Source organism: Mobula hypostoma, chromosome 6 (genome assembly GCF_963921235.1).
Source record: "Mobula hypostoma chromosome 6, sMobHyp1.1, whole genome shotgun sequence".
NCBI classification, from domain to species: Eukaryota; Metazoa; Chordata; class Chondrichthyes; order Myliobatiformes; family Myliobatidae; genus Mobula; species Mobula hypostoma.
In genome coordinates, this window is record NC_086102.1 from 32,872,103 (window position 1) to 32,884,965 (window position 12,863).

The 12,863-nt window shown below is 37.8% G+C and overlaps 1 protein-coding gene across 6 annotated transcripts in view; it reads right to left on the minus strand.

Moving 5' to 3' along the window:
* Positions 1-12,863, minus strand: part of filip1l (filamin A interacting protein 1-like) — a 215,418-nt gene that overhangs the window by 22,373 nt on the left and 180,182 nt on the right. For 2 of the 6 annotated variants that reach the window (XM_063050513.1, XM_063050515.1), the window contains one exon: positions 4,749-7,455. In XM_063050513.1, coding sequence (XP_062906583.1) covers positions 4,749-7,455 — 2,707 coding nt within the window. Of the gene's footprint in view, positions 1-3,999; positions 7,456-11,622; positions 11,858-12,863 lie in introns of those variants that run through there. The other 4 variants (XM_063050517.1, XM_063050516.1, XM_063050518.1 and 1 more) reach the window with 4 other exon arrangements.

Here is a 12,863-nt window from a genome sequence, read left to right on the forward strand (position 1 = left end):
AGAAACTTAGAAGCAACAGAAATGTGGTTTCTTAGAAGAATGCTGAAAATATCATATAGAGATAGGGTAACTAATGAGACAGTACTCCAACATGCCCATACAAAAAGATCTTTAATGAGAACATTAAATGAAAGGAAACTTAAATTCCTGGGCCATGTCATCAGAAAGGGAGAAATAGAATGCCTTACATTACAAGGCCGTATGCCTGGGAAACGCAGTAGAGGAAGGCAAGGAAGAAAATATATAGACACTGTGAAAGAACTAACAGATCTAAGTGTGCGAAATATCGTTGACACTGCATGGGATGGTTCAATGTGGAGGGCCATGATCGCCCAAGCGTGTAACGCGCAAGGCACATGATGATGAAGAAGAAGAAGAAGACTAGATGTCAAGCTACCTGTATATTCTATTTTGTAAGGCCATGGTGGAAACTGCAAAATGTTTGTTGAACCATCCAAATCCAATGTGGTGAGGTCCAGGTTAGGTATACTGGCACTGTTAGTCTGGAATAAGCTACTCCCACAACTTGATAGGTAAAAATTGAACTGACAAGGCCACATGCCCAGTGTAGCCAAATTTCATAGGTATAATGGAAACTGAATGCATAGGTATCAAAAAGTAATTTAAAAAATTTAGTCAACCAAGGATGTTTTCTTTTAAAATGAATAAATAAAGCACCTAGTAATATTTCTTGAAACAAAAATTTTAAGAAATATAGTTATCCCTCTCCATACAAAAAATGGGGTTTCTGTGCCTTTGCTGATTTAATATAGTCACAAACAAGAGAATATCTGCAGATGCTAGAAATCTAAGCAACACACAAAATGCTTTAGGAACTCAGTAGGGCAGGCAGCATCAGGTCCTGATAAAGGGTCTCCGCCCGAAAGCCGACTGTACTCTTTTCCATAGATGATGCCTGGCCCGCTGAGTTCCTCCAGTATTTTGTGTGTGTTGCCTGGTCTAATATAGTGCTGGTTTAATAGAGTGTAAATGCTCAGGAATTGCAACAAATTCATTCTCTGTTATTTGATTCCATAAGGAGTCCATGTTGAAGCTCAGCCAGGAAATTACCAGCAGAGCTCGATCTTTGAGTTCAGGATGTGTTTGCACAGGACTTTGAAATGTTGAGCATAGAACTGCAGGCATTTTCTAGCACCTTTCAGCTCAATGTGGTTTGATACTTAAAAAATTTTGGCATGCCTGTTAGTTTTCTGCCTTCTGCTGTCTCCACAGTTTATAGGAATCTTACTTGTATCTCTAATTTTATTTTTGATGAGATTCTAATATTAAATGGTAGAACAGGCTTGAAGAGCCTGGTGGCCTACTCCTGTCCTTATTTTCTTGCATATTCAACCACTGTTCCTGCTACACATTCAAAAAGATTGTTGCTGATCTTTTACTCTAGTGTCGTTTACCCACACAAACCCTGTACCTGTTGATCCCCTTAACGTCAAAAAAAAATCAACCTTGTATATATTCAGTGCCTGCTTTCTTTTGCGTATTGAATTCCAAAGACAGGCGACTTTGTTCTTGAAGAAATTCATTTTTAACTCAATTCTTAACAGCTGGTGCTTTATTTTTGAGACAACTACCTTTGTTTCCAGATATCTCAGACAGGGAAGACCTCACCCTTTCATCTATCCTGTCGAGCCACGCGAGAATTATTTTTACAATTCAGTGAGATCATCTCTTATGCTTGCATGTCTGTGATTATTGGCCAGCCTACTTTACCTAACCTCAATTAGTGAACCTTTGTTGTATTCTCGCCTCGGTAAATACATCTTTCCATGGATAAGGCAACCTGTACACACTTCCCAGGTGCAGTCTAGCCAGGGCTCAATATAATTAGAGTAAAATGTATTTACTTTTGTACTCAAATCCCCTTGCAGTGAAGATCAATAAATCATTTTCTTATCTCATTACTTATTGTACTTGCACTTTACGTGAATCATGTACTATATGGACACCAGTTTCCTCCGATTATCAACACTTTTCAATTCTTACCATAAATTGAACAGAATGTAAATGAATGTGTAGAAATTAAATGATAGTGCAGAGAATACAAATGGATTGAGAAGCACCCAAATAGAGAGAAAAAAATATTTAACAAAAAAAGTAAAGAGAGTGCATATAATAGAGCAAAATTTAGTTGGAAGCCAGAAGATTGGGAAGCTTTTAAAAATCAACAGAAGGGAACTAAAAAAGTCATAAAGAGGCTGAAGAGACTGTGGAGGCATTAGTAATGATCTCTCAGGAATCAATTGATTCAGGTTGGTTCCAAAGGAATGGAAATTTGCAAATGTCACTCCACTCTTCAAGAAGGAGGAGAGGCAGAAGAAAGGAAATTATAGGCAGTTAATCTAACCTCAGCGGCTGTGAAGATGTTGGAGTCAATTGTTAAGGATGTGGTTTTGGGGTACTTGGAAGCATGCGATAAAATAGGCCGTGATCAGCATGGTTTCTTTAAGGGAAATCTTACCAGACAATTCTGTTGGAATTCTTTGAAGAAATAAGAAGCAGTTTAGACAAAGGAGAAATGGTGGATGTTGTGTACTTGGATTTTCAGAAGGCCTTTGATAAGGGGCCACACATGAGGCCGCTGAACAAGTTAAGAGCCCATGGTATTACAGGAAAGATACTAGCATTGGCTGATTGGCAGGAGGCCAAATAGTGGAAATAAATTAGCCTTTTCTGGTTGGCTGCCGGTGACAAGTGGTGTTCCATAGGGATCTGCGTTGGGACCACCTTTTTATGCTATATGCTAATGACTTAGTTGACAGAATCGATGGCTTATGTTTGCCAAGTTTGCGGCCGAAAAGAAAATAGATGGAGGGACGGGTAGTTTTGAGGAAGAGAGGCTACAAAAGGATTTAGCTGGATTAGGAGAAGGGCAAAGAAGTGGCAGGTGGAATACAGTGTTGGGAAGTGTATGGCCATGTACTTTGGTTAAAACAATAAAAGCACAGACTAGTTTCTAACTGGAGAGAAAATTCAAAGGTGCGAAGGAACTTGGGAGTCCTTGTGCCGGATTCCTACATGTTAATTTGCAGGTTGAATCGGTGGTGAGGAAGGCAAGTGCAATCTTAGCTTTCATTTCAAGAGGACTAGAATATAAAAGCAAGGATATAAAGCACTGGTGAGGCCTTACTTGGAGCATTGTGAGCATTTTTGGGCCCCTTATCTTAGAAAGGATGTGCTGACATTGGAAAGGGTTCAAAGGAGGTTCACGAAAATGATTCCGGATTGAAAGTCTTATCATATGAGGAGGTTTTGATGGCCCTGGGCCTCTAATCATGGGGAGAAGGTAGGAGATTGAAGTTGAGAGGAATAACGGATCAGTCATGATGAAATGGCAGTACAGACTCAATGGGCCAAATGGCCTAATTCTGCTCCTGTATCTTATGGTTTTATGGTCTTATTATAGATATTACTTAAGAGATAAGATATTACCCTGTCTGAACTTGTTCGTCCCAGACAGAACATAGCTTAAGTATTTACTTGGGTTTGAGTGTTAAAATGTGAGGTAATTATTTTAAAACCACAGCTCACAGATTTTTCTAAAGAATGTTTGGTGCAAACTGCAACAGTGCACTCTTTATCAGTTTTTAACTGCTGGTGGTTGAATTTTGGAAAATTCTGTAACATTTATTCTGCAACAATGGCAAATTTGCTAACCTTACTGAAACAAGTACCTGGTTCAGTGCATTTGAAATTCTGTGATTGATGAGCTTCATTTGACAACATGTACATTTTTGTTAACTTTATTAGAACATGGATATTTTCTTGTTGGATTCTAACCTGTTTAGTTCTAAAATTGTAGGTGACCATTTATCTCTGTGGAAAAAGAATCAAGCACCTCAAGGTCAATTAGCAAGCAGATTGTAACATTTAATTGTAATATTGTTACTTCAGTCTCACAAAACCATGCAGTATGTACCATAGTGTTTTCTTTCAGTATCATGCTCATTGTTTTTATGCGTACCTGAGTGATATTGCTTACCTGTCCTCAAATGTCAACACTGCTGCCTGGATCCGTGATTTTATAGTGATAAATGTATGAATGCTCAAGGCATTTATTTGTTTAAGATTCCTCTCCCTGAGTGGCACTCTCAAAGTAGCACAGAGGAATTTCAAATGATCACGTTGAATTTTGTTGTGCAATATAATTTACTGGACCAAGAGTAATCAGGGCTAACTGTATTTGAATGTGGTCCTTGAAGTCAAATAATCTGTTGTGGCTCCCAATTCAACTAAACTTGAAATGGCTTAAGCAGAGTTCTTGCACAAAGACCATTTCCGAACAGCATATCTCACATTTTCCAGTGATAAAATATATTTTAAAACGCGCAAAGGTTGGAAAAAAGAAACTCAACAAGCAAATTCATTCTAATGTTTACTGCTATTTGAGCTGTTTATCTCTATTACAACATATATCTGAATCTTTTTATGTCTTTTAACATTTGAAGCAAATACAATTTTCTTATTTTATACAGGTGCAGATTAAATGGCAATTGACCTCTTATGCAAGTCTTTAATGTTGTGGAGTTACAGTTTAAATTATGTACACACAATTCCAGAAGGATATTGATTAGGTGTAGGGTTTATACATAACATGCACAAACCAATTTAAAATTAAAACAAAAGATGCAGGAAATGTCAGTGGATCTTTTAATACTGAAATTAAGAGGATTGTTATTCTAATCGGGGTGTGGGTTGGGTAAGGGAGGTTAATCATAGACATTACTTACTGTAATTTGTGAATGGCGTGGGGCAGGAGTGGCTGTTGGTGTGATAGTAATGCTGCTGGTGATTTTATTGGTTGATTTATTTGGTGTCCCATTAGTTATAGCTGGAGTTCTGATCTCTTGGATTGAACTGCAGGGGCTCATTGGTCTTGAAACAGGTATGGTTGTTTGAATGTGGGGAGTACCTAAGTGAATATGGATTTTATTGTCTTCAGTGGTAATTACATTAGGGCTAGTATTTGACTTCTGTATCTGACGCCCTTGTATCCTTTCAGGTGAAACTCTGAAGATGGTGTGAGCTGCAGCAGTTTCCACTGGCTCAGGGGACAGTGTTCGATCCGGTGAGTGTGTGGAATTTGCAGGTACAGCAACTATTTGAATAGGCGACATTGTTCGTTCTGGAGTCGATGAACCACGTGAGTCTGGAGTTCTGGATTTTGATCTCGATGTTGTAGTCCTGCCAAGGGGCGACAAAGCACGCTCTGGAGTGGAGCACCCATCCATTACCTTCGATTTAACAGGTGTGAGGGAGGCATTTTGTATGATGGTAATTCTTTGCTTTGGAACACCACAGTTGGGGATGACTGCTGTGCTGGTGTAGGAGAAAGAATTTTCTAAAGTGGGGCTAGTGATTTCCAGAGTAGCTGTACTTTGTCCATGATCTGGTGTTACTTTTATGTGAAGAGGTTGTCCTTGTTTCTGAGTAAGCACCAATTCACCTGGATGGGCCAGATTTCCATTCAGCTTTGATACTGTTTTTCCATTTTGGGCATAGGGTTCATTGTTCTTCATTGATGGAGCCCATGACCTTTTATTATTATTGACTGTATTCACAGTTAATGAATTATAGTTCACTTGCAATGATTGGTCATCATCTTGAGTGCTATAATCAGTCTCCTCACTTTCTGTGCATATTTTCCCATTCACTACTGCTTTCGCTAAAGGGATAAGGCTTTTATAATCAGGTGGTTCATTGTCTATGGCATCAGTCTGAATCTCCTTTGAACAGAGTTGGAACTCCCCAAATCTCCTGCCATTCATGCCGGGCCGAAGACTCTTGCTAAACCTTCTGTACCTTTCCAATTCTTTGGTAAGATTTTCAGTTTCCCTTGCTAGTTCTTTGTTTCGATTTTCTTGTTGAGTCAACTTTTTTTGCATTGATGCCTGCTCTGCTTTAAAATGAGACAGTAAATCTTCAGTTGCCATATATTCATGAATTTTGTCTTTGAGGGCTTCCACTTCCCTTGTTAGATGGCTTGATTTTGCCTGTTCCTCACTGAGTCTGTCAAACAGGATTTGTTCTTGGGTTGATTCATTCTTTTCTGCTAGCTTGTATCGAGCTAGTTCCTTTTTCACAGTCTCAAGTTCTCCTGTCATTAATTTTAGCCGCTGTTGCTCATCGCAGTACCTATGCTCCAGAGAGTCATGAGTTAATTCTCTGATTTTATTGTCATCCTTTTGTAAGCAAGAAGGGGACTTGCCATACTCTTGTTTTCCTTTGTTTCTGAAGTACTCCTTTTCTATTGCTTCAAGAGATTGGAGTCTCCTCTTCATAAGGTTGGACTTGGACAAAAGGTCATTTCCTCGCTCTTCCTCAGCTTTCAGCTTCTTTTTAAGCTCATCTCTTTCCTTAGTCAAATTATATGTTTTCTCTTCCAATTCTGCTTTGGATTTCAGTGCTTTTTTGCTTTCCTCAATAAGTTTTTCTGTTACAACTGTAACTTTATTTTCTTCTGTTTGAAGCTGAGCATTCGCATTTTGAAATTTGTCCTCTGTTTGCCTCATCTTCTCCGCCATATTTTTTCTTTCATCAACCAACATTACAGTTAATGTTTTAAGCTTGCTTAGGTCCTCCTTCATGGCTAATTCGGTTTTCTCTAGTTTGTTTTCAATTGCTTCAAGTTCCCTAACTCTTACTTTTAAAGTCTCTAATTCATTTGCTAATTGCTTTGATAGATTCTTCTCTTTTTCCAGATTGCATTTAAGCACATAGCATTCTTGTTTACTTTTACTGAAGGCATCCTCCAATTTTTCCAATTCCATTATTCTTTTCTTTAGTTTCTCTACCTCTGTTTTTAGATTCCTACTATGGCTTTCTTCCTTTTCTAATTTCCTGTTGAGATCCCGGCACTGGTCCTCCATTTTTAAAAGTTCCTCATCTTTTCCTTCTATTTCTAAGACACGTTTCCGTAGAACTTCTACCTCGGCCCTCAAGCTGGAATTTCCACACTCGCCTCTGTTTATTTTTTCCCGCAGATCTTGCAGTTCTTCTTCCGCTTTCTTCAGTGATTTATTTGTCTCCTCCAACTCATCTATCTGTCGGCTGAGTGTGGCCAATTTTAGTCGGAGCTGCCGATTCTGGCTTTCCTCATTGGTCAATTTTGCCATCGTTGTTTCCTGTTCCTGATAAAATCTGCTGGTTTGTGTTTGAAGTTCAATCTCAAGAGCAAACGCTTTATGTTCTTCTTCAGTTGACCTTTCTTCAGAGGCTGTTAGCTTTTCCTGAGCTTCCTGTGCAATGACGGATAGCTCCTGGACTTTTTGATTTTGTTGGTTGAGCTGCTCTGAAAGTCGTTGCTGTTCATCCACAAGGATCAATGTAAATGATTTCAGTTTGGTAAGCTCTTCCTTTAACTTTGCAATTTTCTTGACATTTTCTAGTTCTTTTTTCACCTGATATGCTTTTTCTTGGTCAATGAGCTTTTTCAATCTGCAAGGAGAAGAAACAGTGGTTTCACTGAAATATTGTCAAAATAGTTCCATTGCTTCATTTAAACATTTGAATAAAATATTTTGCTAATTACAGTAAATAATTACAGTTAGTACAGTTAATCAATTTTGACTGCTCAGCGTTTTATACTGAATAGTAAAAATCTGAAGATACTGAACATCTAAAACAAAAACAGGATGTGCTAGAAACCTAACAAAACAATCAACACCAATGGAGAAAATGGATTAGTTGGTGTATCAGATGTAAAGGCTTCTAGTCCCTCTGTGGATGCTAAATATATTTATAATTTTATGGTGATTGTAGAATTTATCAAATGACAATGTGAAAATATTTTCTTTCATAATGTTGTCAAAATGTAATTGGCTCAGAATCGTTTATGTGCAATGAGAAAGAACAGCGTAATAAATTTAAGATCCCATAGAATTATATTCTAAATCTAGTTATTCCTTGAATATTGTACAACTCTCTCAATTTTCTGATAGGATCAACAAAAATATTAGAAATATGCAAAATTGTTCATGATGAAAATTGTGTTAAATTTTCCCATTGGCAAATAAGTGAAGTTAGTACTTATTTTTGTAAAAAGCCTGAGTTACTACTTAGTATTTTACTCCAAACTTGTTGTTAATATCCTTGCTTCTCTTTGGTACCTAGTTAACTAAATGGGAATGAAATGTGATTAGTAGTTCCTTTTCATTTAAAGTATTTGTGATGAAATTAAGATTTGTCATATTTAATTCCTAACCTCACAGATATTTTACACTTCAGTCTTATCCCCTACTTCTGTTCATATTTATAATTAATTATGCATCACTGATTTCCATTTTATATCCAGCGAAACAAGAAAACCCTTAGTCTTAGTAGTTCAAGTATTTCACCATAAAATTTTAAACAGTCATTTCGTCTGCTTTCTATGCTGATGCACCAAATTTATTTTATATTTTAAGCACAGAGGATGCATTAATAGGACTCCTGATAGAATTTTATGTATCTGATTGCAGGTGAGCTCAACCTGTATAAATTTATTTGTAATCATTGATTTCAGTTGATCGTAGTGTGCTGACAGAAATTGCTTTGGAATTCCTTTGCTAGGTCTTACTCCTTACAACTTCCACCTTCTATGAATTTCCTAATGTGGCTTGATGGCAGTTTGTAAATGATAACACAGACATCTAGGGTTGCACTATATTTATTTATTTATTTGTTGAAATACTGCGTGGAATAGGCCCTTCGAGCCAAGTGCCCAGCTATCCCACGACTTAATCCTAGCTTAATCATGGGACAATTTATAATGACCACTTATCCTACCAATCAGTGCGTCTTTGGACTGTGGGAGGAAACCAGAGCACCTGGAAGGAATGCACGCAGTCATGGGGAGAGAGTAGGACCTCCTTACCTGAGAGACAGTACATAATGGGCAGCATGGTACCATAGTGGTTAGTGTAACGTTATTACAGTGTTGTTAAAGTTGAATCTGAATAAAACTCGGGAGACCAACTTCTTATAGTTACAACAGTTTATTGCACACCCTCCTGCAGGAGCTTGAGACCCAGTTGTCAGAGGGAAGGCATGTAAGTACTGCCACCATCTGACAAGTGGGCCCACTTAGTCGGGTTACAGCTGTATATTTATACATAGTAAGCCCCATACATTACTGTTGCAAGATGTTATTTGGACTGGTATGCCCACCAGGTCTGTTGGTGGGAAACTTAATTACTTAAGATAACAGAGTCCGCTAAATCAAGGTTTAATTACAGATGGATGCACTGTCCAGTCCTTATCAGTTATTCCCTTTGCTAGGCCCTGACTTAATTACAGATAGATGTTCATTCCTGTCCTTACTGGTGAACCCTCTTCCTCCTCCTCATACTCAAACGAGGGTACAATGTACAATGTTATCAAACTCTCAATGTCTCTCTGCAGACCAACGGAGAACTAGTATAAACTGGGTTTTAGCTAACTGCTGAAGACAAGCGTTTACTTCAGTTCAAAAATTCCTATTCAGTCCCAATTATTCTTTTAGCCAGAGGTTACATAGGTTCAAAATGATTTTTTAATATCCTCAATTCCTCATTGTCAGCAGGAAGATTGGGGTTCAATTCCCACAGCGGTCTGTAAGGAGTCTGCGTGTTCTCCCCGTGACCATGTGGATTTTCTCTGGGGGCTCAGGTTCCTTCCAATATTCCAGAGACATGTGGCTTAGGGCTAGTGAGTTGTGAGCATTGTAGTTATTGAATTACAATTAGTTATGTTAATACACAATAATGCTATATTCAGAATATATTACTTCAGCAAAAATCTGTAAATTCAACAAACATCTGAATATGAAATGATCCCTATTATCTGCATTACATTTAAAAAATAAACCATGACCTTTATTGTGCTTCTTTTCAGTAATAATATTGAATAGTTTATACTCATTGGATGATATGGCCAAAATTCACTATTAATAGCAAGCCATATTAGAATTTGTTTTCTGGGGTAGATTAATTGGTGCATTATTGCATGAAGCAATACTAAATTACCAACCAATAATTTCTAAATGCAATTTGTAAATGGTATTATCAAGTTTTTTTAATGAATGCAGCTGTATCAGTGACTTTACTCTGAAAAAGAAAATAGTTGTTTGGATATCTTTAATGTAATTTTTGTGAACTTTTGTTTTTATTTTCCTTTTCTTGAAAATTCCTTTGGAAAAATACTATTGGAACTGCTTTCACCTTCCTTGTTTTCATAATGTATAGTGCTCACACTTCAGAGGTACATAATTTAATGGGAAGTGTTTGGCTTGACCTGAGATCGTGGAAGTTGTCACTTGGTCTGGTGTTTAGAAATGGACCATTTTGTTTCTTACAATGATTACATTTCAACTTAATTGACTGTAACTTTTTGAATCAGTTATAAAAAGAAAATCCATGTAATTTCACATCTGTCTTTTCTTATGACTTGGTAACTCATGAATAAAATATTAATCTCTTGAATAAAGTGTTAGAAATTGTATGGTTGCCCAGAAACATTATTTCAGCAGTTGCCAGTGGGAGTGAGAATGAGGAAAAATTCAGGGTGAAATTTGATTCACTAAATTCCTTGAAAATGGGAGTGTTGTGAAGGATCATGAAAGATATTGTCCTGGCATTTGTTATTCTATATTGCATTTGTTCTTAAAAAAATCTTTATAATGTTCACTCTGATTATTTTTGTGCTCCAAGCAGCTTTGAGATTAATAGTGTGATGGTAAATGTCTGAAATTATTTTATAATTAAAATGGCTTGCATTATCTTCATTCATGTTCTAGAAAGCAGATTAAGCAATATAAGGGAACAGATGTATAAACAGGAACACTCATGGAGAAAATCAAATTGAAGTGAAAACAGGACTTTTGAAACAAGAGGAGATCGGTGAATGAATTATCTTTGTGCAGAAATTCAGCAGTTTAAAAACTCTCTAACAACATTGTGGTTAGGCTTTTAAGATCCCATTTATCCAATAATCAAACCTCAATTAGAGAAGGAAACATGCCATATCAGCTGACTTGGCATTTATATGAGCACTTTGAAGAAGCATTGTGTAAGGGCTGTCTGAGTGTGGATTTCAATAACCACCATCTAAAGTAGCTCAGTATTACCAGTACTGACTGAGGCTGGATATGTCACAGAAGGTGCAATTACCAGTAGGCAAATGAGATAACCAATACAAGGGAAAGCCCTTTCACCTCAACCATGACAATTTATCTGTTGCTAATGCATTTTTCCACTTTAAGAGTGGAGAGGAATGCCACTGCTAAGTCTCATGGAGACAGAGTTCTGTATTCATGTGTTAAGACCCACTGTTAACTGGGCTTAATGGCTTGAATTTAGGGTAGATTGATCAATTTTAAACCAGACAAGTTGAGCATGGTCATGTGTCTAACCCTGATTTAGTGCAGAAGGGTCTGTCAGTATCAAGAACATATAACGATCTTCTGACCTGGTGAAAATATAGTATAGGATTACTTGCTTGTTCACAGCAGGCAAAGCATACTTCAGAGAAAAGTTACAGAGCCCACAGCCAGAAGATTAGTTCAAATCTCTGCAATTTCACCCAAGTCATGACTAGTTGTGAGTAATTAACCAATTAGGGCATGCTTGCAATACTACAGAAAATTACCCAGGCATGTTCTGTGCACAAGTACAGGACAAGTGTAGTTTAGCTTATTTCCTCTTGGTTCGCCTTACGTCCATCATCAGAAAAGTGATGCCAGGTTTCACAGTTATCAGCTAGCAAAAACCAATGACATTTTAAGTTTTTGCCAATATAGTATGATTCCAGTCTTGGTCCAAACATATCTTTAGCCTGATCACTTCAGCAGCTTCATTGATGCCATCTTCCATGATGATCCTGTCTTTATGGATATTTACCCAAAATTGTACAGTGTTACTTTCATCTTGAAGCTCCTTTAATGCAGCAATGTGCTCACATTGGACGGGTTTGGGCATGGACAAGTGCCAAGAAATGGCCAAACGAACTTGAGAATGCTTAACCATTTCCCGAGGGGTTCTACTCAATCATCATTACCTAATCCCCTGCCTTCAACATCCTATGAGCACAAAAATTGAATTGGACTGTCCGCATAAACACAATCGCAAGAAGAAGTCAGAGGTCAGAATCTTGCAGCAATTTTTTCACCTCCTGATATCAATTATAGCAATTGAAGGAACTGGCTTCATCACTACCATGTCAAGAGCAATTAGGGACAGACCATGAATATCAGTGAAATCTACATTCTGTTAATGAAATTTTTTTTTAAAAAGTATAAGTTTCCAAAGCTTTTCCCCTTTCCACCAACAAAACACGTCAGAAGTGTGGTGAATGCTCTCTAACGGGTTAGATAATTGTTGTCCCATCTGGTACCAGGCAAATAACCTCTTCCTTAATGTCAACAAGACAAAGGAGATAGTTATCAATTTCAGGAGAACTTGCACCTCTCACACCCCTCTTTACATCGGCAGCACAGCAGTGGAAAATGCAAGCAGTTCCAAACTCCTGGGTGTGCACATCAAACACACAACCTGTCATGGTCCCAGAACCCATCTTACACAGTCAAGAAAACTCACCAATTCCTCTGCTTTCTGAGGAGGCTGAAGAAAGCTGGACTTTGCACATCCATACACAAGTCATTCTACAGAGACACAATAGAAACATAAAAAATAAGTGCAGGAGTAGGCCATTCGGCCCTTCGAGCCTGCACCGCCATTCAGTATGATCATAGCTGATCATCCAACTCAGAACCCTATACCAGCCTTCCCTCCATATCCCCTGATCCCTTTAGACACAAGGGCCATATGTAACTCCCTCTTAAATATAGCCAATGAACTGGCCTCAACTGTTTCCTGTGGTAGAGAATTCCA